The 27,034-nt window shown below is 36.9% G+C and overlaps 2 protein-coding genes and 1 long non-coding RNA gene across 3 annotated transcripts in view; 1 reads left to right on the top strand and 2 right to left on the bottom strand.

Annotated features, from left to right (window-relative positions):
• The window catches only part of LOC132705566 (uncharacterized), a 71,350-nt gene that overhangs the window by 32,801 nt on the left and 11,515 nt on the right, over nucleotides 1–27,034 (bottom strand). The gene's annotated exons all lie outside the window — the stretch shown is intronic.
• Nucleotides 811–13,422, top strand: LOC132705568 (uncharacterized). The gene is made up of 5 exons (XM_060676221.1): nucleotides 811–1,613; nucleotides 3,305–3,501; nucleotides 3,560–3,661; nucleotides 11,524–11,679; nucleotides 12,258–13,422. The coding sequence occupies exons 1-5, from the start codon at nucleotides 1,525–1,527 to the stop codon at nucleotides 12,782–12,784; spliced, it is 1,071 nt and encodes a 356-aa protein (XP_060532204.1). The 5' UTR covers nucleotides 811–1,524; the 3' UTR covers nucleotides 12,785–13,422.
• LOC132705571 (uncharacterized) lies at nucleotides 19,397–22,046 on the bottom strand. The gene is made up of 3 exons (XR_009619457.1): nucleotides 21,857–22,046; nucleotides 20,026–20,353; nucleotides 19,397–19,969 (listed from the first exon to the last, which is right to left on the bottom strand). It is a non-coding gene; the product is annotated as an uncharacterized LOC132705571 (long non-coding RNA).

Raw genomic sequence — 27,034 nt, 5'->3', positions numbered from 1 at the left:
GGTGATTTGAGCTGTTGTGTATGACTGTGTTTTCGTAATAATTAAGTCTAAAAATTAATAGAGTTATCCTGTTCAATTTCGATAGTGAATTTTATACGAATATGTAATGTAACGAATATTAAAGAGTATTCTAGTAGGATATTTTCAAAATTATCCATAAAAAAGTGAGTTTCCCATAATTAAACCTTCCTTAGAGATGTAAATCTGTTCATTACATTCAAAATAATTTTGGTCTAAAGATACTATTAAGCAATCTAATAAATCTTGTTTCATCAATGGGTTAGACAGACAAAAGTTTCTTACTGCTTATTATCACAAACATCATGCTGTACTTTAAATTGCTCTACACGCAGATTTATTTGGATTTTGAATGCACTAGTTCCACACCTTTGACGAGCCACCAGCGAAATACGCAAGAAGTATTCGCCAACGACAATTTTTCAAAACTCCCGGCACTTGGTAGATATTCTAAAAAACGTGAAACTAGATGCTTCAGACAAGTTTATTAGCTTTGACGTTGAAAGTCTATATACCAACGTGCCCTTGAAGGAATCGTTAAGTATTGTCGGGGCTAGACTAAGGAATGATTCAACCCTATCAGAGAGAACTTCGCTGCCACTTGAGGGAGTGTTTGAGCTTCTGAGGTGCTGTCTGCATAGTTCTTACTTTCAAGCCAAAGATAAGTTCTACGCACAAGACGATGACCTGATGATGGGTTCTTTTCTCTCTCTCTCTCTCTCTCTCTCTAAACTAAACTATATCAAGTTAAAGCTGTATTTAAATCTGGATCAACATTAAGAAGTGTAGTCACAAAAACAAAGCCTGAAACGTCGACTCAAGAGAAAGAGTGTATCTACCAGATACCCTGTGAATGCGGAGAGTCATATATTGGCGAAACCAAACGACCGCTAAAAATAAGAGTTGGAGAACATAAGAAACATACAATGAAGGGTGAAACGCAAAAATCAGGTATCGCAGAACATGTGTGGACCAAACAACACAACATCCAATGGTCCAGAGCGCGGGTTGTTTACAGAGAAACAATGAAAACATCTTCAACAATACAAGCGTGATATATCAACAATTTGGCAATCTTTAATAAGGCGCGCACCAATGCTGGCGTTCTAGTTGAACAACTTCACGCTTGTGTACACCCGACTCCGTCGCCTAGTATATAAACCTTGTAGCCGTAGAATTAAGTTTAGTTTACACTTGATAACGGGTAGTGATACAATTGTCCGAAACGTTGTGTACGTTAAAAATAAAGACAATGGAAGTTCGACATCCTTTTTGTATTTCTGGGAAATACATATTCTTATGAAATTAAAATAAAAAAATCACATTTTTTTTTTAAATAAAAATCAAAGTTTGCCCAACCCTGTCTACCCTGCCTAACCAAAGTCTACAGAATTAAGATATAATTTGCCGCACTTCGCAACGCCGATAGATCGTTGGAGAGGGGTGGGGGGGCACCTTCCCGCCTAACTCGCAGTAGGTTGCCAGTAGGCGAAACAAGTGAGCGCGATGTCTGTGACGTATTGCGTAGTGGAAGGTTGTGGCAGTAAATTAAATGAGGGACTGTCTTTCTTTCGTTGCCCGCTAGACGAGGCCAGGTATGGTGCGACCAAAAATATAGTGCTATTATTGCTTTGACATTTCAAGTATTTTACTTCTGTCTGTTTTACTTCAATGTAATTTTTATCACAAATTGTCGTTCCATCTTCACTATCCGTTGTTCAGACACTCTCTCTATATGTTGATTCCATTCTTGCCCAGGTTTTCATTTCCACATTTGTGTCTTATGTTTTCATTTGTTTCTCTATCAGAGAGTGTATTCTAAAAAAATAAAAAATCGTGCTTGTAAAGGTCTACAAAAAACATCATTTTTCCAAAAAATGTTCACGAGACCAAAAAAATTCTTGAACCAGAAGAAGCAGAAGATGCGGCTCTATAAACTTTTATTCGTGACAATTTTTCAAGAATATACAGGGTGCGCCGCAAATAAAAAAAAACTGAAAAATGGGTCCCCCTATTATTGAAAATTGGCAATAATTTCAAATCTGTGTTTTGGATCAAGGGCCTACAATTTTTATATTTACGGTTTTCGTCGATCACATACGCTGTTCGAGTTATCTGAACTAAACCAAATGAAAACCACTATTTCTCTCTCACCCTCAATCTAGACGCGATGACGTCATTTACAATTACCACGTACTACATGGATTCGGAAAACAGGTAGTTTTTTGAAAACCATTTACTCCATTGGAAAAATTCGGATACCAGGAAACTAAGGAGATCCAGAGCTATATCCTCTATTTCGAACATTGTTGGAATTATATACAGGGTACGTCGTAGAAATTGTGGGTGAATTATTGGCGATACATGAAAAACTTTTAAAGATGTGATAATTTGGTATGAACGGTATGCAATGCAATTACCAGTACAAATTTTGATATTTACTGAAGTATGCCGTAAATTTGAAGTTCGACGAGATGTGAAGGACACTTTAGACGGGGTGTGTTCACAATCAAATTACATCGATTTTGCGAAACTTCCATAGTGGTCCGCAGGAGCACTATAGAAAAACATTGAAAAAGCTGATTCGCGCTATTTTCGACGAACTTGCCCCGCTCACCGACGATTTTTCGAAAGCAATATTGTTAGTTGTTAGTTAGTTGTTGTTAGTTAGGTACGACGAATGGCAGATTTCAGTTGGTGCCAAACATGTTCAATGGGATTAAATATACAGTGGTACAGCATTAAAACTGTATGCCCTAGATTTTTTTTTGCAAAATTATCACAGACGTATTCGTTTTGTAGGTTCAAGCTTTGTAGAACCTCAATTAATTGCTTTTTGGTATAATCTTCGTGAAAATAAATGTCGTTATTGTACATGTAGTTTTGGATTGTTGCTTTTGTGTCATATGAGGAAGGGGTTTTAATCAACTCTCTACTGTGATAACCAAAGAATATTAAACACAGGTAGGTATAAAACCATTTTCTATTTAAATTTAAATTCCGAAACTTTAGGTAATAATCTCGTTGCATTGTATGTTATTGACCTCCCTTGGATAATCACATTCAAAAGCAATTGGTCACTTTCTTATATCTATGAACAGACCATAGGTCAATTCCTAGGACGGTCCCGGAATGGTTACGGGTATAAACAGTAGGCAAAGTTAATGACGAGGTCTGTTATAAAACCACAATATTTCTGGTCGTGGTATAATACCAATTAAAAAGTTTTTTCCCTCTTTCTTATAGCTATATTTCATGGTATATTCAATTCCATCCTTATCTGCAGGTGTCGTGTTTGGAAAAATATACTTGGATTTACGGGCAGTCATAGATACGCTAACATAACGTTAGAACAAAGTCACAGTCGAATAAGGATTTGCGGTTTACATTTCGGCGATGACAGCTTTGCGAACGAGGCTCGAAATCGCCTTCACAAATTTGCAATTCCTTCTTTGAAATTGGGTGCTGGGTCCGCTTCCGACGGTAAGATTTTCCTGGGATTTTAACACGCATTTATAAAATAAATATATGTATGTTTTAGAAGGAAACAAAATTAAATCCTATATTAGGAAAGATGTAGGCACTCAAACTGAAATTTGCACCGCAAGCGTCGGATGCCAGTCAGAATGTTCAAATCAAATAGGTAGGTATAGGTGGACCAGAAATATAGCGTTTTTACAACCGACCCCGTGATTAACTTTGACTACTACTGCAAAACCGCGGCACCTTGCCGAGACGATACTTATCATTATTAATATACAAAATATTAAATATAAGAATAATTAAATATCAGTCACTTAAAAAATTGTCAGTATCGCTTTTTTTTCTGTTCTCCGTTATCCGTTCTCCGTTTCTCTGTAGACCTGGCATTAATTGGCTATATCTTTTGAACGGTTTGCAGCACGACCTTCAAATTTGGCTCCTTTTAAGCCGTGCACGAGGTACATGAACCGATAAAAAATGGGTCTGATCAAACCAAGGCGTGCGTCTTTTTTTTTTAGATCTTCATCAGTTTTTTGGACTTCGCTATGAAACACGATAAGTGTCCGAAATTTGAAGCCATCCACTTGAAATTTGACAGATATATACGGAGCTAGTAACGAAGCCCATCGAAACTGGGTGGAGTCGGGGGAGATGGGGGGTCGGGAAATATTTTTAAGAATTTAAAGACCGCATCCTTTATCCTTTTTTTTTTTTGGTAATTTCAACTTCTAGAAAAATATGAGAGAGAGAGAGAGAGAGAAGCGTAAATGTTTGTTGCCTCAGTTGCCTCTTTTTTGGCGGCCAACAAACAGATACGTCACGTGGTTCATCATCGGAATAACGGTAAAAGCGTTCACGAGAAATCGCCACAACAACGCGCGAGCTCATCAAGTTCATTAGAACCATTTATCCCAGTTAACCTTTTCTTTTTTTTTTCGGTCCCCGCGCGGTCCTCATTATACAATCAAACATGCACTTAACGCGCCGCCACTGACGTCAATTACACCTTTCGTGACGCATTCGGTGACCTTCTTCGCTTTGGAACGTATTTACGGAGTCTGTCGTTCATATTTGATGATGATAGGAGGTGCGGATTAGAAACGTAAGGTTTTTAATTTCGACGACGATAAAGGTTAAAAAAGTATTTAAATTTAAGTTTTCAACTTCTGATTCGATTGTGACGTATCTGACGTACACATAGTTAAGTTATGAATTTGTGACGTATACGACCTACACATATTTAAGTTTAGAATTTCTGATTCAATTGTGACGTATATAACCCACACAAATTTAAGTTGTGAATTTCTGATTCAATTGCGACGTATATAACCCACACAAATTTAAGTTTTGAATTTCTGATTCCATTGCGACGTATATAGCCCACACAAATTTAAGTTTTGAATTTCTGATTCAATTGCGACGTATATAACCCACACAAATTTAAGTTATGAATTTCTGATTCCATTGCGACATATATAACCCACACAAATTTAAGTTTTGAATTTCTGATTCAATTGCGACGTATATAGCCCACACAAATTTAAGTTTTGAATTTCTGATTCAATTGCGACGTATATAGCCCACACAAATTTAAGTTTTGAATTTCTGATTCCATTGCGACGTATATAGCCCACACAAATTTAAGTTTTGAATTTCTGATTCAATTGCGACGTATATAACCCACACAAATTTAAGTTTTGAATTTCTGATTCAATTGCGACGTATATAGCCCACACAAATTTAAGTTTTGAATTTCTGATTCCATTGCGACGTATATAGCCCACACAAATTTAAGTTTTGAATTTCTGATTCAATTGCGACGTATATAACCCACACAAATTTAAGTTTTGAATTTCTGATTCAATTGCGACGTATATAACCCACACAAATTTAAGTTTTGAATTTCTGATTCAATTGCGACGTATATAACCCACACAAATTTAAGTTTTGAATTTCTGATTCAATTGCGACGTATATAACCCACACAAATTTAAGTTTTGAATTTCTGATTCAATTGCGACGTATATAACCCACACAAATTTAAGTTTTGAATTTCTGATTCAATTGCGACGTATATAGCCCACACAAATTTAAGTTTTGAATTTCTGATTCAATTGCGACGGATATAGCCCACACAAATTTAAGTTTTGAATTTCTGATTCAATTGCGACGTATATAACCTACACATATTTAAGTTTTGAATTTCTGATTCAATTGTGACGTATATAACCTACACTATTTAAGTTCAAGGACAGTCTTTTTGTTATAGCCAATTTTCTTTAATAGGGCGACTCATTTTTCAGTTTTTTTGAATATGCGGCGCACCCTGTACGTTTTTTAAAAATGATCAAGAACAAGGCTTTATGGAGCCGAATCTTCTGCGTCTTCTCGTTGAAGAATTTTTTCTATTGCGTAAACCGTTTTCGAGAAATAAACTAAGAAAACCAAAATTTGAGATTTGGATCAGGCAATGTTGCAGTGGTTTCAACAGCAACGCCTTAAAAATATACCACTCTCTGGACCTATCGTAAAACAAAAGCAGAAAAGTTTGCTGAACGGCTTGGCATTATCGATTTCAAGGCGTCGGAAGGTTGGTTGGGGAAGTTCAAACAGAGACGTGGTTTAAATTATGGACAGATAAGTGGCGAAGCCCGTGATGTCGACAGAAACGTCACTAACGATTGGCTGGAGAAGACGTGGCCAAAACTAGCAGAAAAGTACCCTGCTGACGACATTTTTAATGCTGACGAAACTGGTATTTTTTACAAAATGACGCCAGATAAAACTCTTAAATTTCGAAGCGAAAAGTGTGTGGTTTTTTTTTCATACTAAATAAATTCAAAAGAAAATGACCGATTATTTGAAACATTAAATGTACCTCTTAAATGTTTATATAAAATGTTCCCAAGTAGATGTTAAAAAATTGTATATAAAATAATTAAATATTACAGAACACACAAGCGCCTATAACTCATTATAACAAAAAAAAGCAGTCCCTTCAATTTCGCTATATAGAGTTTCGACTGTATCGATAACATCTTCGAATATGAATATCTAATATCAAAAGTGTACCATCAGAGTTATGCGTATGTATGTCCTTTGTGCGTTATCTCACGAACTCCGTATCTATGTCGACATGCAAACAACATTGATAAGACGGCGGGGAACAGAAGTGGCACCACAGGCAGAATAAATGCGCTCAAATGACGTCACAAGCATGTTCTCTTGGCATTCAGATGTCTGCTACGAGATTAGATAATACTTATCTGCATTATTTTTCCTTGACGTGCCAACCATCGTTTAGTTAGTTGGTGTTCGGTTATGTTGGCAATACGGCGGATTGAACGAGCCATCGCCCATCTTAAAAAGTTGGCTATCATCAGATGAAGCTTGACAATCTCTTACTTCTATTGAATCATTGTCTGCCACCTTCAAGCAAAGGATGACGATTCTTGTTTGCTTGGTTTTACGGTTTAGACTATACCTGCTTTTCTTGCCACGTGGAGTATACCCACAATTCGAAAGCCCAAGCCGTCTTCGAGGCTGATGTTCATATATCTGAAGCTAAGCAATCTTATTCAACGCTCAACATGGTTCATAGATATAAGAAAGATACTAAACAATATTTATTTATGTATTTATGTTTAAATCTTAAATTAAAATGGAGTTAACAAAGGGAAAAACATTGTTACGACGAATGGCAGATTTCAGTTGGTGAAAAACGTGCAATGGGATTAAATATACAGTGGTGGAAGCCTTAAAACTGTATGCCCTAGATTTTTTGCATAATTATCACAGACGTATTCCTTGTGTAGGTTCAAGCTTTGTAGAACCACAGAACAACAATTAATTGCTTTTTGGTATAATATATAACATGAGGAACGGGTTTTAGTCAACTGTCTACTGTGATAACTTGCATTGTCCGTTACAATGACGCTATTAGGAGAAATGTTTGGAACTAGTTTGTTTTTAAACCAACTTTCAAATAAATCAGGTGTCTTCATGGTAATCCAGAGAAGAATCGTTAATATTTTTCGCAGACAGAGAAAGTCCATTTGGACTCCAACCATCTTTAGAGTCAGCATGCAAAATAGTTATTCTTTTACCTCTTTTTGATGGCGCGACACTTATCAGTTGAGTCAACCCACCCGAGGTATCATAAGTGTCGAACCAGGTTTCATCCAAGTAAATAATTGGCCTTTGTTGTTCTGTGTAAATCCTAAATTTTTTTAGATATTTCAGTCGCTATTTCCGAATTCTAAAAGATTCTATTAAAACTTGCCTTTTGTCAATTTTTTAAAATCTAAAACCCACGTGTTGAATACACTTCCATAAGGTAGTTCTGCCTCATTTAACACCGGTTTCATCTTTTTCAAGCCTCCTAATTAATATATCTAATGTAGGCACGATTTGTTCCCCGCATAACTGGTAAATTTTACGCCGTATTATATCTTGATCACTTTCATCTACACTCGAGAAAATGTCAGCATCGTTTCTTTTTTTCCTCGCTAAAATGGGATTCTTCACAATTTTCCATACAGTTGATGTTTGAATTTTCGTCAATGTGGCCGTTTCTTCTAAAGATGCTTGCTTGCTGGCACCACGTTCAATGAGAGTCAAATAAACATTGCTTATAACTTCCTTAGTCTCAATAGTCTCTACATTTGGGCGGGAGCATCTCCTAAGATACACTAGACTCGCACATATTTTGCAAAAGTCCCACACGATTCAACACACGCTGTATTACACACGAAGTAAGAATGATTACTAATAAACTTAAACTAAGTAGTATACCAAACCAAAGAATATTAAACACAGGTAGGTATAAAATTATTTTTTATTACGGACCACAGTTTTACCTGTATTTAAATTCCGAAACTTTAGGTAATAATCTCGTGGCATTGTATGTTACTGACCACCCTTGGATAATCCCATGCAAAAGCAATTGGTCACTTTCTTATATCTATGAACAGACCATACAGGAATCCAGAAGTTTTATAAAAAGTATTGTGTATAGATATTTGTAGCTATGAATTTATTGTATATATTTAATGTCATAAAATAAAATAAACAACAAAAATTATATCATTACCCAAATTTTTGAGAGTCCCTAATGTGCTGCCCCTTAATACTTACGGACCCGAGTTCCATTGCCTGCGGGACGTAACTTCCATAATTGCGGGCACAAGCCAGCACGTTGACGATAGAGACAGACTGTAGCTCAACGACCCTCGTTTTTACTCAAATCGATATAAAAAATCGGATAAAAATAAAAACATTTTCGTTCTATACTCAAAGTCTTACAGTTCCAGCCTCTCTATTACGTATCGATGAGTGGACGATTCGAATTTTACGACACTCCGGTAAACTGTGTGTGTGTATAAATATATATATGTACACGGGTACGTAAACTTTGTATAACACGTTTCTGGGAACTATAAACCGAGCGAGTTCGGGCTAAAAATAAATCACGGGCGATCTTGGAAGCAGTAAAACACTCTGCGAGAGTGTTTGTTTCTGTTGGAACGATGCCAACGAACACACTTTTTTTCCAGTACCGCTACGGGAACTCGATCCAGAGTCGTAATTGTTTCGAAACAAAATTATAGACGTTCAATTTTCAACATTTAATAGGGTCAAACGTTTTTTGCAAGTGTGATATTTTTCCAATTTCATCTGTAAATTATGATTCTGCTGTTCTAAAATCGGAGCGAGGTGGCTTTTACTTGATGAAAATCCATTTAACACAAATTAAATTAGAACAAAAAATGTTCAGATTTTTATGACAGCTGTTTCGGCAACAGCGCGCCTTTATGATTACATTCCGACACCTATAAATAAAAAGAGGTAGTAATATATAATAAATTCGAATATCTCATTTTGTTAATCTAAATAGCTTCCAACAAATTTTGTTTTTTGCTTTTTGAATGATTACGTAAAATATCAAAATTGTCGTCAAAGTTGTGCATTTCTCTGAATTTAAATAAATCCGAACTTTTATTTTTATACGCCCTTTAAATATTATAAATAATAAAGATCCCAGTATGCTTCCCTGCGGGACACCGCTGATGAGTTCTTTAGATGAGGATCGTAACTATTCCCGAGTATAATGAACATACATAATGTTTTATTATTCTAATCCAGGTTCGATTACATAAGGAAACTAAACAGTCTTGAGTAGATAATACATTGCGAAAACCAAACTGAGAATTCGGGAAAAATTGCCCCTTCTCTAGAGATGCATCGTGCCGCACACTTTTCGAATGTTTTGGAAAAAACCGATAGAAGTGATATTCCACGGTAACTAGTTCTTGTGTATAAGCACAACAAAGGACAGATTTTTTATTAGTTGTTTGTGTTGTTTTTATATTATTTATTATTTCTCTAACGGAATCCACAAAAAAGTCGTTAACTTTTTCAGAGGTCGCGTGTAAATCGACATTTTACAAAATTTGACTTGTAGTAGCAAAAATTGGCAGATTTTGGGCTGTATTTATCGACTTCCCCGAAGATTTGGAACCTTTAAAATTCGGAAGAAAGGTCGAATCAATCGTTTCTCAGATTGTCTCTAGGCTTTAACCTTTGCCGTTGGAAAACCGTCAGGTATTTTATTTTATGTTTCCAGTTTTGATACTTCAAATTGTAAGTTGTTTTAGTCGTTTCGGATTTCCGTTGCCTCTATCATCGGGCCGAGCATCGTCGGTCGTCTTTTCATGAGTTATTATATTCTTAAGCGATATTGTTGAATATTGCGCGTTTTAATTACGTAATATTAACAATAAATTAAATGTAACCGTTATACCCTATACACTGACGATGATGCGTATACATTTCTCTTTCGTTTTGACTTCACGAACAAAATCGGTCTAGGGATTTTTTTTTTTGGGCCGCCCTATAGCTACAGCATACTTTCCCGTTGCCGGTGGTCGCCATTTTGCTCCGCTGCCGCGTCGGGCCCGCGCCGCAGCTAGACGCCAGTCTCGTCTCGTCGCACGTCTCGCTTTGTTTTGCGCTTTATACGCGATCTGAAGTTTAATTTTCCACAATTCAGCATACCAGTGTCTGCATGGGTTTGGATTGGGCAGGTAAGATAAAAAATACCCGACTAATGGACAAAAAAGCGAAACGTTTTTTGGCCTTTCGCCTGTCAAGTGAAAAGACATCGTTACTTTTCCGATAACGTGCGAAACAAGTTCGTTGAATCGTTGAATTCTATCTCAAAATCATGTCTCTGCGTATATAAAGTCTTAATACTATGCTTATGCAACCAACGTTACACTGTCAAGAAAAGATGAGTCACCACTGAAAGGGACAGGCGAGAAAAGTCGCGTGAATAGTTTAGAGGTTAGAGGTGTCTGAGATCAAAATATTTACGTTTATATACATTATTTAACCCTTTGCACTCGTATATATGTCCTTTCTACCTACCTATTTAAACTACTTTCGTGTTTCGACAATATAAGTTGAGCTTTATGTTCGACAGAAGTATTAAGAGCCAACTTAAAACGTCTCGTTCGTTCAAAAGTAGTTTTTATTTATTAATTTTTTCATTCGTTATTCAAAAATCAGAACTAATTTTGAATTAGTATTTGAAATATAATTAAATGCATTAAACTAATGTAAAAAATACACAAGTTAAAATAGGTTTAAGAATCAAACTTCAAAGCACAGACTTCCAGATGATATTTATTTCGTATATTACAGCGAAAATGCTTGGTTTAAGATGCATCGTTTTTTCAAACATCTTAGACGCTGAGAATGGCCTGTAATTTCCTTTCTACGACGTTTTTGAGTACGTCTGGAAATACCTAGCTAGAAAAACATTGACTATTTGACCAATAAATTTTTGTTTTATTGCCATAAAAAATGGTAATTAATTTTTTAAAGCTAAAATAAGCAATTTTCTATCTAATGTGCCTATACTATGCCTATAGTTCTAAGGTTTTTCAACCAAGATGTTCTGTGTAATTAAATCGACAGGTTAACTGCGCCATTGGATGATAACGTTTGCGTTGTTTTCAGACATGGATGTCAATATGAAGCTGGTGGCCATCGTGAAAGAATATCCGATGTTGTACGATAGCAGCATGCCGCAAGGCAGCGTGGAGCAAAAACAGGATCTTTGGCGGGAAATCACGCAAAGATTGAAAGACGAACCGAATCCCGACGCTCAAACTGGTAAGCAAAATCATGGGTCATACGGATTGCGCTAACAACGCCCAGTGGTGCCTCCAGAAAGTATTCTTTTGGTCCTCTGTTCGAGAGATGATTACTAATCAACGTCTACTTGGTCCTTTTTGGGATAAATTCAAAAGCAAATTCTCGCAAAAACTCGCTTCACTGATTCCGTCTAACAGTTGTTGTAAACGGTTGTAAGTACTCCTCTGCTGGTAACATTTTTGTTAGACAGTCCGATTTGTTTCGATAATTTTATTCTCGGTCTTCCTCTGTTCTTCCGTAAGTTCCAGGATTTCATTTTTAGCCAAGGTGCGTTTTTTGTTTTTATAGATATGTGTTCCTTCGCACAATTTTTTTTACATAATGATCACTTGTCGTGATACCATTAGTATGAAATCCATTTGGTTTCTGACTATAGTTCCTGTCCTATCTGCTAGTGATTTCTCTCTTTGCTATCATCATCTGTTTTTCTTTACTGAACTATACGATATCTGTCGTTTGTTGCTTATTTTAATCACTTTCTTTAATTTAATACAGGAGTGTATGAACCTTTGTTTCCCAGCTATTTTTTTTTTCAGTGTACGAGGTGAAACAACGCTGGAAGAACCTGCGGGACTCGTACGTCAAAGACGTCAAACTCGATCACCTCAAACGGAAAAACAAAAATATAAAGACTTCAAGAAGGCCGTATCGCTACAGCAAATACATGACGTTCTTACAGCCCTACGTTCTGAAAAAGGGCAGCAAGCTAACCCTGCAGCACCAAACGAAAGAGTCAGCCGTTTGCTCAGACGGTGAGAACCTGACGCGTATCAAACAAGAACCCGACGAAGAAGTCATGTTCGAAGAACCGATCATTCAGAACGATACGGACGAATCGTCTCAGATGACGTTCGATTCGGATCCGACGACGAATTCGTCGGATCGATTCGAAGAAATCGATTCGTTTTTCAAAGGAATCGCAGACGTGGCCAAAACCCTTAGCCCTATTAACCAAATATATTTGCAACGCGACGTTGCCAACATGGTTTTCGATCTCAAACTGAAGGAACTTCAGAAGCGGGATGCCGACAACGACAAGGAAGATCATACGACGTGGCGATAATGTTTTAATTAATAAATAAATAAGGTTAGAGTTAAGCAATGTTTGTAAGAAAACTCTATTCGATCGATTCCACTTGAAACTCAATGGAGTTGGAAACTAATAATAACCTCCAATTCTTAGATATCACACCTAACATTGGGCCATTGTGTTTACAGAAAACCTACGCACACAGACCGATACCTTAATGCATTGTCGCATCACTATCCGACCCAAAAATCATCGGTTATCAACAGAGTCGTAAAACTACCTCAGCCCGAGTTATTGAACACCTTACCTCTGCTCTTCTCTCTAATGATTGCCACTGTTGCCCTTCCTAAACATTGAAAACGTCATATCAAAGAAATATAACGTCAAAACCAGATTTACCATTTGTCCAAAAATCTCTCGACATCTTCGATTTACCAAAGACAAAATTCCATTTGAGATGCTAGGAGTTTATACCATTCCATGCATATGCGGCAAATAATATAAGGTTGTTCGGAAAGTCATTTCGTTTTTTCCCGTCAGGGGACTTAATTACGTTTTTTCGAAACCAACTTCACACTTAAGCCGCATAACCATTATATATCTTGAGAGCTGATATTGCAAGGCTTGTGTGTGAAAAAGTTCTATTAATTCTAGGCAGTAGTTTTTGGTTGCTGCCCTTTTAAATATGGAGAGCAATAAGCAGCATTTTCGTCATATTTTACTTTTTTACTTCAGAAAAGGTAAAAATGCTGTCCAAGCGAGAAAAAAATTGACGGATGTGTATGGAGAAGGCGTGTTAACAGTACGCCAGTGCCAGAACTGGTTTGCAAAATTTCGATCCGGCAATTTTGATGTCGAAGATGCACTACGGTCTGGAAGGCCGGTCGAAGCTGACAAAGATGCGATAAAGGCATTAGTTGATGCAAATCGGCGAATAACCACACGAGAGATCGGTGAGAGATTAATTTTGTCGAATTCGACTGTTTATGGCCATTTGAAAGGCATGGGCTTAACCTCGAAGCTCGATGTGTGGGTGCCCCATGTCCTTACGGAGCGAAATTTGTGTCGTCGCGTTGACGTGTGTGATTCGCTCCTCAAACGTCAAGAAAATGATCCATTTTTGAAGCGGATTATTACTGGGGACGAAAAATGGGTTGTATACAACAATGTTAAACGCAAGAGGTCATGGAGCGGAAAAGATGAACCGGCTCAAAGCGTGTCAAAAGCCAACATTCACCAAAAAAAGGTGATGCTCTCCGTTTGGTGGGATGTCAAAGGAATCGTTTTTTTTGAGCTTTTGCCGGACAATACAACGATTAATTCACAAGTCTATTGTCATCAACTGGACAAATTGAATGATTCACTTAAAGAGAAGAGGCCCGAATTAATCAACAGGAAGGGTGTAGTGTTCCACCAGGATAATGCGAGACCTCGCACAAGTTTGGTCACTCGCCAAAAACTTTTACAGCTTGAATGGGACGTACTGCAACATCCACCATATTCTCCAGATCTGGCGCCTTCCGACTACTATTTGTTCCGGCCCCTGCAAAATTTTTTGGATGGCAAAACCTTTACCTCAAATGAAGATGTCAAAAACCACCTGAACCAGTTTTTTGCCAGCAAGGACCAAAACTTTTATGAGAGGGGAATTATGTTACTGCCAGAAAGATGGCAAAGGGTGTTGGACCAGAATGGCCAATATATAATTTAATAAAATATTTATTTATTATACGAAAACTGTCTTTCATGTTCCCCAAAAAAACGAAATGACTTTCCGAACAACCCAATACATTGCAGAGGCTCAAAGAACATGACAAATAAACTCACGAAACCGGACATAAAATTTTATTCGACAAAACTAAAGTTCTTGCACGTGATGAATTCTTCTACCAACAAAAAATCCGATAGTTATAGAACAATTTTGAACAATTTTTTCATATGGAAAAGGGTTTACGAGATTAATATTTAGAACTTGTAACAAGCTTCAAAGTTCAATTGAGAAAAATTCTGGATTTTCCCTTGCAATAATTAATAAACATTTAACTGTTTGCAACATGGCCGTTCCCTCTTAAGAAGTGACTTGAATTGGAGTTTAGGAAGAAAACGATGAAGGTAACAATTCTCTTCTCGTAAAACTATCTCAACCGGAATTAAATAATTTCATATTAAGCATTCCATTACAAATCTTACACTTGCCATAGTGGTCCTTTCTTAAGAAAAGTAATGTTAAAACCATTTGCAAAAAAAATCTCATTGCAAACGGTACGCCTTAATACCTTTCGGTCAGGTTTCATCTATAAATTGCACAGATAAAGATAATAAACTCAAACCGTGACCACAAAAAGAAGCGACGCTGACATTTTCTCGAGTGTAGATGAAAGTGATCGAGATATAAAACTTTGAAAGCTTTACTCCTAGTGCTTCAACAAAAATTCAACTGTGAAGCGGCGCCAATGGAGTAAAATACGCGTACTTTCGTGTCAGGAGAAAAACCTTCGGGTTGTTTTTTTTTGTGTCCACAATTAAAAACGTGGTTTTCTCTTTTTACGACTCGAAAGCCGCACCGTCTGTTTTCTCACAGTCGCTCGAACAGTACCGACCACGGAGAATTCTTCGCGGTTAATTTTGTTGTCTGGCCGGCGGTACTAAAAGTTATTACGTCTCCTTTGGTAAATGAAATTGGGTATCCAACACCTTAAATATTCGTTAAGCAGCAGTCGATTCGAGTATTAAAAAAAAAATGCGTATTTTTACAGAGCTACAGCTCCTTTACGTAAAAATTCTTTAAAATTTCGCACCGTATGTAACTAGCCACAAAACTCGGTAAAAAGAATCAGCGACTTTCGAGTCGAATCATTTCGGATGATTTGCCTGATAAAATGGGCGTACTCTCAGAGATGTGGATTATTAATCTAGATAATGAAAAGTGTATGCTGTACGCGTACCTTATTCCGCCATATCATGCGGCGATAATGTTTGACCTAAGTCTGGATTGTAAGTATACGCGTTGCAGTTTCTTGCGTCGCATCAAAGTCGGCCGAGGACATAGCGAAAAACTCGCCAGACGCAGAGTCAAGGCGGCTGCGAAAGCGATGTTGCCAACGCAGTCGGAACAATATGCGTGCGCGTCAGATAAGTTCGGCTAAAATGTTTTCAAAATGGCTTCTCTTCCTTTGAGAACTATGAAAAAATATGAGTCTCAGATATAAAACAGTAACTTTAACCTATCAATCTTCTGGGCGTACGTAACCAAAATTGACGACATATATCTATTTGATATGGATGTCTGGTGATTTTCGCAAAAGAGGGCCACAATCAAACATTCGCAATCTCCCAAAAGGTTTGGCTCAAAACCCTCTAGACGAATAGGAGAGGAGCAATGAAAAGAAGGCGAAGAAGAAGAAAAAATTTTAAGGAAAGTATTTATGGAAGTTATATGACGAATACCCAAATTTCTTCTACATTTACAAGTGAAAAATCAAGTGTTTATTGCCATGGTGTTTATTGCCATGAAACGTATATAAAACATTAAGGATTTTCTTGCTACTACCAGAATCATTCGGGCAAAACATCAAAGTTAGGAACATTGACGAATACAACTCTTAATTTTTTCAATGAAACTTCCCATGTAACGCCAATGTAACAAATCTTCTTCTCAAAAGCTTGCAGACAAGCAATTTTCCGATAAGATTTCAGATCCTCGGATTTTAATACTTCCGAAATAATGTTGAGTTTCAGGAATGGGAAGCTTAGTAAAGAGGGACTAACCAGAATATCTTCCCGATCCAATGTAATAGTTTTTAATTTGTCCAATGAACGAGAATATCAGTTTTCCCTGTAATGGATCGCAACCTTAAATCTGTTCTTAACGCTTCTTCTCTATCAGACTCCGTGAAAAAGTCTGTCACCCCCCCTGACTCTAAAATGCCACGTCTCTACGGACTCCCAATGATCCACAAACCAGGATTACCCCTTCGACCTATTGTTAGCACCATTGGTTCTCTAACATATTCTCTAGCAAAGTATCTAGCTTCCTTATCCCTTTACTTAATTCATTTCACACAGGATCAAGCTCTTAGATTTAATGACGGGTCAGACGATGGACGCTGTTTGTCTGTCACTTACCAGTTCCGATTTTAGTTTTTTACTTGCCTGTGTATACAGGCCGTGCGATACTGATAATGATTATAATCTTCAGTTCTTACAATCCATGAACAATTTTGTCACAAATTTAACTTCAACTTCCCAAGAATATCCTGATAACGACGTTAATGATGCTGACATATTTTCTGTCTACTCCGGATTATTACATAGGCACAAGCTCCGAAACTCATTTTGTTAAGTTCAATTCCGAGAAACCTTGGTTAACTGGACACCTGTTCAAACAAATAAAACATAATAGAACTCTGTGGCGTAGATTTAACGCTCTCCTTCCGATTAAGATTAGCTTCTAATAGATTATCCTTGGAGATACCTTGGGAGAGGTCTCCTATAACCAGGACTTCATTTCAAATGAATTTGCTTCATATTTTGCTAGTGCCTTTGCTGATGAACCAGCTAATCTACCGTCCTATAAATCTAGATTTATTAGAAGACATTCATTTTGACCAAGAGGACGTGAAAAAAAAAACTCTTTCTGAGTTAAAAGAATATTCTGCTCCCGGATTTTGAGAAAATCTTTGGACTCTGCCACACTCCCAACCCACTGGTTATCCGCAAACGTAACACCGATTTATAAAAAGGGTGATTAGCTCGATGTTTCAAATTACCGCCCTATCAGCCTAGGCTCTTGAACTGCTTATAGTAAATCAGCTGTTACCGTTTTTGATCGACTGCCATATTATACCTATATCGCAGCACGGCATTGTTCCAGGCAGATCAGTCATATCAAATACATTGAAATGCTTGAATAACTGGACATTATCTCCTCAGTAAAGCTTTCGACAAAGTGCCACATCGACGCTTGTTATTCAAACTTGAAAATGTCGGAGTGGGGGGTAAACTGCTAGAGTGGATAGCGGCGTTCTCAAGCTACTGGTCGTTCAGAGTTCGAATTGGTAACGCTTTTTCACTGCCACAAAACGTGCCTAGTGGTGTTCCCCAGGGTCGATTCTCAGATGGACTGAGGATGGTGTGACAGTAACTAATGATCTTGCGTGATCTGTACATGTATCAAATATTACAAAGAAAGCAAACTGCGCGTTATTTTGATCAATAACAGAAAAAAAAAATACTTCTTCTCACACTTATTAATGTATCCTATTTTGCTCAAGTTTTTTAAAGATAGACCGTGCTTTTTTTTAAACTTTACTTTTCGAAAAACTATCTGAAATCATAAAATTTAAATCTACTTGGAGGTGTCGGTAGTACAAGCGCTATATTTTTGGTCGAAGTATACTTAGGTAATAGTTATGTGGTTCCTTCGTCGATCAGACGGCAACGTTCTTCGAAAACCTTGCCTCGTTCGCGATGGAAACGCTTGGCAACCTCGCACGCGTAGCAGCGTTTAGAGTACAAACGAAACCAGTTGTATTTTTGTGGCCGACAGTGAAACAAGAATGGAGTTCAAGGTTACCCGGCATGTATACGTACGCGTAGCTGTTTAGGCGAGTCGCGACGACAAACCATTCGATATTGTTGCACACACGCGAACCGTAGTCGACGGTGTGCGGCCTTTTGACATTTTTACGACGATACGACGCCTAAATAAAAATTTATAAATACGTATTTTTATCGATCGCCTAAAAATAAACGTTTGTTCCCGCAATAAACAATTTAACGCGCTTGCGGAGCTGCTTACGTCACCGGTTTTATTGCAGACAGAGAACGCTAGCTGCATAATGTATGTCGGCGCCCTTAGCTATAAGTGGTCGATATTTTGACTTGCTACGTCGCAACTTTCACAGAGTGAAGGAGATTTGAACACAGTATTATCGGCGTAACAAGTCCAAAAAGAAAACTGAATTGCCGGCTTGTCCATTAGCCCTTAGCAATTTAAGATTGAAAGTTGCTACAAAATAGCAATTCACTGTTAGCAAAATACATATACCAGAAAGAGCGCCAAACAAATTCTAAGATTAATTTTTCAAAGAAACAGGCTAGGGTAATACTCTTTTCATCCTGTCTCTATCGTTAAGGCTTCGTCTCTATCAGACTCAGACAGACAGAAACGCTACGTCGATGATACTTTTGTTATTTGGCCTCAGGAATTCCTAGTAGATTCTCATAGATATTTAAACTCTATACACCATAACATACGTTTTACCATTGAGTTGGAAACTAATAATAACCTTGCATTCTTAGATATTCTTCTCAATAGAAAATCAGGTTTTCGGTTATCAACTCTCTTGTTTACAGAGCCGTAAAACGATCAGTCCGAGTCATTGAACCCAGAATTAAAACACCTTACCTCTGCTCTTCTCTCTAATCATTTGCACATTAAAGATATGAAGCGTTGTTAGCTCCTCCCCCCTCAAACAATATAAAAGCAGGTACAAAGCAAAAACAATATAAAAGCAGGTACAGCCAGTTTCAGTCAAGCTCTGAAGAAGCCAACAGGATGATTGGCGAAACGTTAACAAATTCGAGTCAACAAAAACCGGCGCTGGAGGAATCCTGAAGTTTTTTAAAAAGTAAATTCCGAGTTTTTTAAACAACAGATAATTCGGCAGTTAAAGAACGTATAACAATATAAATTTGATTACAGGAGGATTACAGAGAAGCATTCCTTGGTATACACAACTAATAATGTTCATAAATTTTCTTATAAACTTTTCTCCCAATATCAAATGTCACCGAAAAAAAAATTGTCTATCCATTTTAATGAAAAAAAAAATGTTTCGAATCGTAGTTTTGTTTTGCTACATTGGGATCTAGTTCATTGAAATTGAAGGTTCAAAAGACTAGATAAACTTTATTCTTAACTTTTCGCCCGAACATGAAGCAGAACATTTTCACAATTTCAGTACTACGTCCCTTACAACACAGCATAGCAACAAAACAGCAAAAAAAAATAAGTGACAAAATATTCCTCATGACTCCCATAAATTTATTATTTTTGCAAAGACTGACCATTTTTTTCACTTCTTCTTTCTAGAGCCTATATACATCTATCGAACAGTTAACATTATTATCAGTTTCACTGTCCGAATATTACCGAAAACTGCTGATCCCACTCCTGATGTCGGACAACAGAACTTCGTTAATCTACTGAGAAAACTAAGAAAAAGGACTTGGAGGCTATTGGTTCTTTTGGTAACCTCTTAATAACCTACCTATCTTCTTTTTATTCTTCGTGTTGCTTCTCCATTATCGAAGGGTGGTAACATCAAAATGATCCTCACCTTGGAAACTACTATAGTGCAAAGATCTGGAGAAAACATGTTGAACCATTCCCATCACAGTCTTCCCTGGATCTTTCTTCTCTTCACTAAGTCTTTGTCCGTTCTGATAAGCAAATGTCGTAGATTTTTATCCAGCTTGGTATACAGCGTTGGTCATGTTCTAAGCATTCTGCTGCAGGTTCACATCTTGTATTGTAACGTAACACCAAAACATCTCAAAAACAGGTACAAGCAAGTACTGAAGAACAGCCATTTCAACCTAACCCATAATACAAATAAAAGAACACTTTAGAGAGAGTTTCTTCGGTGAGTGAGTGAGATTTTACAGTTTATAATTGTTATATTTTAGTTATGTACGTTCAAATTGAAAAAGCGATCTATTAGAAAAGTTTAAGGATGTTAAATCGTAGTAGATACCATTCATTTAAACCATGCGACTCATTTATATTTAACACAATATTTAATAACATATGAATCAGAAGTATAGTCATTTGAAGAAAATGCGACTGTGTATGGAGGCCTTAATACATAAAAACACATTAAAATTTAATCACAAAGTCGAGGGAAATCTGCAACGTACTTACATCCCCACAAAACGTGACTTGTAAACATTACAACCAGTTTAGGCGCACGGAACCCTCTCTCCAACCCAAGATTTTATAGTCATAAGCTCGTAAAATCATTGTCGAAGAGTTTCGATGTTACTAACGTACATGGTAGCTCATACACATTAAAAATTTCCATCGTATTACTTTCAAATTTTATAAAGAGTTTCTTTCAAATATTATTCGAATTATTATTATTATTATTATAATCCCAAAATAAGAAAAAAAAATCTGTTGCATATACGAGGACAGCGATAAAATTTCCCGGCCTGAATATGAAAGAAACAAAGTAGAGTAACATTTTTTTAATATTTTTCAATATGATCCCCCTTAACTTCAATACAATTATTACATCTCTTTATTAACAACTTTCAATATAAACCCATTAAGAAAATGTTTTTTTGGTTTGTCTGCAAAATGAGCTAAAACAGCCTTTTTTAACTCAACTTCGTCATTAAACCGCCGTCCACGTAAGTCCTTTTTCAAATATCCAAACAAGTAATAGTCGCTGGGGGCCATATCTGGACTATCTGTTGGAACCCACACTCTAAAAAGACTTCAATTTTTTTTTCGCAGCCTACTAAGACATATATTTAAAAAAGTTTTATCGTGGAGCTGCATCTATGTCAGGCCGGGAAATTTTGGCGCTAACCTCGTACGTCATAACGCTAATATCAAATACGAGTGATCTACATTCCAAATTAACAGAACTATCGTATTATTTTTGCGTAGTGCAGTATTTTTTTTAGAAAAATTAAAATATTGGAAAAACTAAGCGCACTTTTTTGAACCCACCCTGTAACCCGGAAAGTAATTTTAAATGGTGCATGTTCTTTTGACTTTTGAAACCAATGAAATAATGCACTTTACTGTATGAGTGTATTATATTGAATATCTTTAATTTTTAAATATTTTTTAGGCCCTTAATTTGAACCGAGTATAATTAACAGTTTACGAATAAAACCACAATAGTAACGGAGTAAATCGATAAAGAATAAATTCAAAGGACCAAGCTTAAGTCTGCTAAGATATTTTCGGCTTCTTTGATTCTGCTCTGAAGACAAACTAGAAAACCAAATTCATCCCGCGAGTCCACAAATTTGGCAATTATGCAAAACAAGGGCGCGTAAACGTCATCAAATAACCAGGATAATTACCTTTATCGACCGTTCAGACTTCATTGTTTACCGTGGAGTCGTGTCCCTTAAATGAAAACGGAGAGAAAGTTTACAGTGGGAACCGGTGTCCTTTGCCGGGGCTCATCTGCGTTCCTTAACGGACGAGATCCCCCACCACGAGGTCGGTTAATCAATACCTTGTCGGCGAATCCGCCTTCAGAAGGGGCGATTCGTTCGGACAACTTTATTTCCTACCGCCTCTTTTTGTATACTTTCATTAAATAACCGACAGTTTGTCGTGGTTAAATAAATGGGTAGATCTGGTAGATTTTTATAGCCTCCAAAGCTATAATCAGCAGAATGCAATGTCCTAACTAACCAAAAAAAAAAAAAAAATAAGATCCAGCTTCCATAAAACATAAATTCCATTACACTGAAAACGAAGATATCGATAATGGTAAAAAAAAAGACATAAACAGTGTTTGGAGCTTTTTCTTCCATAAATCTAACATATGAAGGAGCCTAGTATATCTCGCGGTTACTCAAAGTACTTCCCCAGCTTCCTGGAGGAAGCATGAACGGTACTTCAAACAACTTCTGAACGTAAGATGAATCATACAAAAAAGAAACATATTCCCCAAAGAAACTAAGCAAACTAAAGAACTCTAAGGCCCCTAGAGGAGGATACACACTCGAAATCCCCATCCTAGTCTCACCTGGGCCCCCTACTATTCAATATCTTTAGGAATGACATTACATCTATCCTCTAAGCACAGCTTTGTTCCTTCTTTTTGCTGATGATCTGGAACTTCTCAAGAATAACCACCCAAAATGACTGTCTAGCACTCCAGGAAGATTTGGATAGACAACGGCGCCACACTAACGTTATGGAACTTAACGGCAGCGCCAAAATTTAACAGTCTGAATATGAAAGAAACAAAGTAGAGTAACAATTTTTTATTATTTTTCAATATAATCCCCCTTAACTTCAATACACTAATTACATCTCTTTATTAAGAACTCAATCCCTTTAAAAAAATATTCTTTTGGTTTGTCTCCAAAATGTACCATTATCAGTGGTATTAGTTTCTTTAAAATCTATCAACAGAATTCCTTCACAATCCCAAAAGATCGTGGCCATCACTTTTTTTGTTGACTGGCAGACTCTGAATGTTCTTCGAGGTGCTTCATCCTTACGACGCCACTCCGTTGATTCTGAACTAACCATAGTTTCATCTTCCGTCACAATCGGTTCTATCGCAGGCTTCGGTTCCGACCCACAGAGTTCCAAAAAAGATCGCGCACACAGTCGAAAAATTTTTTTTTTGTCTGTTGGTCCGTTCTCCGTCCTCGTCTTTTGGTTTTTCCGCTTTTGTGGGTGAATTATTGGCGATACAAGAAAAACTTTTAAAGATGTGATAATTTGATATGAACGATATCGTAAACCGTGTTGAGAGAGAGTTTGAGGTTTCGTCTATAATACAGGGGACGCAAGATATTTGAAAAAATATAATTTTAAATTCCAATTACCAGTACAAATTTTGATATTTACTGAAGTGTGCCGTAAATTTGAAGTTCGACGAGATGTGAAGGACACTTTATACAGGGTGTATTCACAATCAAATTACATCGATTTTGCGAAAGTTCCATAGTGGTCCGCAAGAGCACGATAGAAAAACATTGCGTGCCTACAAGAATTTAAAATAAAAAAGGGGATTCGCGCTATTTGCGACGAACTTGCCCCGCTCACCGACGATTTTTCGAAAGCAATCTTGTTAGGACGGTCCCTGGAATGGTCCTGAAACAGTAGGCAAAGTTAATCACGGGGCCGGATGTAAACGCACTATATTTCTGGCCGAAGTATACCGTCCAACAACATTCCAGCGTATACGCGCTTGCGTCAAAGCGCATCGTCCCCTAGGCAAAAATCGATTGTACTTGGCGATAGGAAACGTAATTTCGATTGCCCCAGACGTGACAAGTAGAGACGCGATGACGTAGCATTTGGACACTTTCGATATCGATAATTTCCTGCTATCGTTACCGGAATTTTTGTCCCGATTAACGTCTTAATTAATCGAAAATGTTGATTGGCTGAGAATTTGTTGAATTCGATATACCGTCGGGTTTTAATGCAAAACGTCGAATAATCTGATTACAACTAATAACAAAACAATACATCAAAGAATTTTTTACCCCAAAATTGAGGAACACATTAAACACTCAGTTCGGATTCCGTAAGGGTCTAGGTACAAGGAAGGGTCTGTTCAGCAACTCAAAGATGTCGAGCTATGATCTGCGATGTATTTATGTGACTTATCGACTTCGAGAAAGCGTTTGACAGAGTGCAATACGAAAAAATGATTCCAACACTAAAAACCAGATTGCTTTCGAAAAATCGTCACTGGGTGGAACACAAGTTCGTAGCGCATAGCGCGAAGCAGCTTTTTATAAATAAAAGCAAGGAGCTTGGCGGTTCGTGCGGACCACTATGGAACTTTCGCAAAATCGATATATTTCGCATACACCCTGTATAAAGTGTCCTTCACATCTCGTCGAACTTCAAAGTTACAGCAAACATCGGTATTAAAATTTGCACAAATAACAGCGTTGTCGAATAATATTTTTTCAAATATCTCGCGCCCCGTATAATTGACGAAACCTGAAACTCTCGCTCGACATAGTTTACGATTCTGTTCAAATAAAATTATCCCAAACCGCAAACACAAAAATTGTAGCTCTTGATGTGGCCCATAATGCCGTTTGAACCAATATTTTGTACGATTTTTGATGTGCGGCTAATAATTTACTCTGCACCCTGTACATTTTTGAAAAATTGTCAAGAATAACATTTTATTAAGCCAAATCTACGTGTCATCAATAATTTTTTCGGTTCTATAAACAGTTTTCGAGAAATGATCCTTTCCTTAGACCCCTGCAAACGCAGTTTCTATTTTTTTTTTAAATACTTCCCGACCCCCCAACTCCTCCCCACCAATTTCAGTAGGTTTCGTTAGGGGACCAAACGCTATTTGAAGTCGATAGCTTCAAACTTCGGACACTTATAGTGTTTCATAGCGACGTCCAAAAAACTGTCTAAAATCGAAAAAAAAAAAAAGACAAAAGACAGAAGACAGACAAAAAATAACAACGTTGTTTTTTTCGATGCTGATTTCATCTGTACCAACGGCTACGCTATACGATGCACCGTTATCGAGATTGCGAATTCACAAAATAATCGATATGATAATTTTATTATAAATGTTTGTCCCGAAATAACCGATTATCTTCAATCAGTTCCAATTTGACTTAGTGAATATGGCGAGCATGGCGAGTAAGTGAAAAATTTTATCTCTAGATTCATTCAACAAGACATAGATCAGATGAAACGTAGTATTAACAGTGATTTGAACCGAATATATGAATGGTTACGTAAACACAAACACTACTGTAAACCTAATGGCAAATGTTGTTAATGTCATGACGGTCAAACAATGAATTATTTATGATGCAAATATTTTTATGTATAAGTTAAGAAATAAACTATTACCTGATTACATCTGTGATAAAGTAAAATATTTTAACAGCGTGCGTAGTCACTCTAAGAGAAACCGCATTGATTTTATTTTAGTAGATAGGTACTGCTCTAACCAAATGACAAATTTTATTGTGTACATTGTGTGAGAACTTGTGATAATTTCAATAGCTTTAAAACTATGTTGAGGGAATATGCGATATCTAGATTTTAAGTATAAATCTCTGTTTCATCTTAATTTTGCCTATATGTTGATTTCCGGTTATAGTTACGTTGTTTGTTGGTTTTGTTTGTTCATGCATTTTGTAGAACTTTGTAAACAATTATTTTTGTATGTAGCATCCCAAGCTAATAAAGAAATATTATTATTATGTTATTTGTTTAATAAACGATTTTTTTCGTCGCGCCCGTTCGAACGCAAATAAAGATCCGACGAAAGAAAACCGAACAATAAAATACAATATGGACGGTACGGGGCAGCTGTTCTTGCAAGAAGGTACATCTGCGCGGAGGAAGCCCATTCAAGAAAAATCATAAAGAAACACGTGGACGATGCAAACGCCATTTCTTTGTCGACTTTTGTCCCCCCACCGCCACACCCTTGCGACCTTTGGGGTTCCTCGGGCGATGTACGTCTCAATAATAAAAAAAAATTGAAAAGAAACGACATCCACTACTGTGGCGAATAAAATATTAGTAACGATGGATGAAATTGCTAGACTGAGCTAAACAGATACAGATGCGAAGGAAAACTTACTCCGTAAGCATTTCTCTAGACTTCTCGGCTATCACTCGCCAAGATCGATGAAGAAAACCCCAAACTAATCAAAACTGGTTTGTTATTTTGGTTGACCGACGTTTGTTACTTCGTTTTTGCACATTTAATTCAATTTAATTTAATTAAAACTAGAATAAGATATAGAATAGAATAAGCGCATTACTGGTAGGTATGGTCTGTTCCTAGATATAAGAAAGTGACCAATTGCTTTTGAATGGGATTATCCAAGGGTGGTCAGTAACATACAATGCAACGACATTATTACCTAAAGTTTCGGAATTTAAATTCAGGTAAAATTGTGGTCCGTAATAGAAAATAATTTTATACCTACCTGTGTTTAATATTCCTTGGTTTGGTATACTACTTAGTTTAAGTTTATTAGTAATCATTCTTACTTCGTGTGTTGAATCGTGTGCGAATTATGCAAAATATGTGCGAGTCTAGTGTATCTCAGGAGATGCTCCCGCCCAAATGTAGAAAATACTATTTTATTGAGACTAAGGAAGTTATAGACAATGTTTATTTGACTCTCATTGAACGTGGCGCCAGCCAGCAAGCATCTATAGAAGAAACGACCTCATTGTCGAAAATTCCAACATCAACTGTATGGAAAATTGTGAATAATCCCATTTCAGTGAGGAAAAAAAGAAGCGATGCTGACATTTTCTCGAGTTGAGTTATTTTAAATTATCACTGATAAAACCTTCAATTCAGTTCGACACGCTCGGGGCCCGGCGCGCTGTCATAAATAAATTCATTTTGTTTAAACTAATGACGAGCAGTGAAATTTTCTTCCAGAATCTTAAACTTAAATGGATGAAGCATATGACCGATAAAAAAAACATGATTTTTTTTACCAAGAAATCAGTAAAATCTTCATTTGTTTAATTAAAAGTTAGTTAAC

The sequence above is a fragment of the Cylas formicarius genome, unplaced genomic scaffold (assembly GCF_029955315.1).
Source record: "Cylas formicarius isolate icCylForm1 unplaced genomic scaffold, icCylForm1.1 PGA_scaffold_7__23_contigs__length_41026272, whole genome shotgun sequence".
NCBI classification, from domain to species: domain Eukaryota; kingdom Metazoa; phylum Arthropoda; class Insecta; order Coleoptera; family Brentidae; genus Cylas; species Cylas formicarius.
Note: the sequence above shows the minus strand (reverse complement) of the source record. Positions and strands in the feature narration are given on the sequence as shown.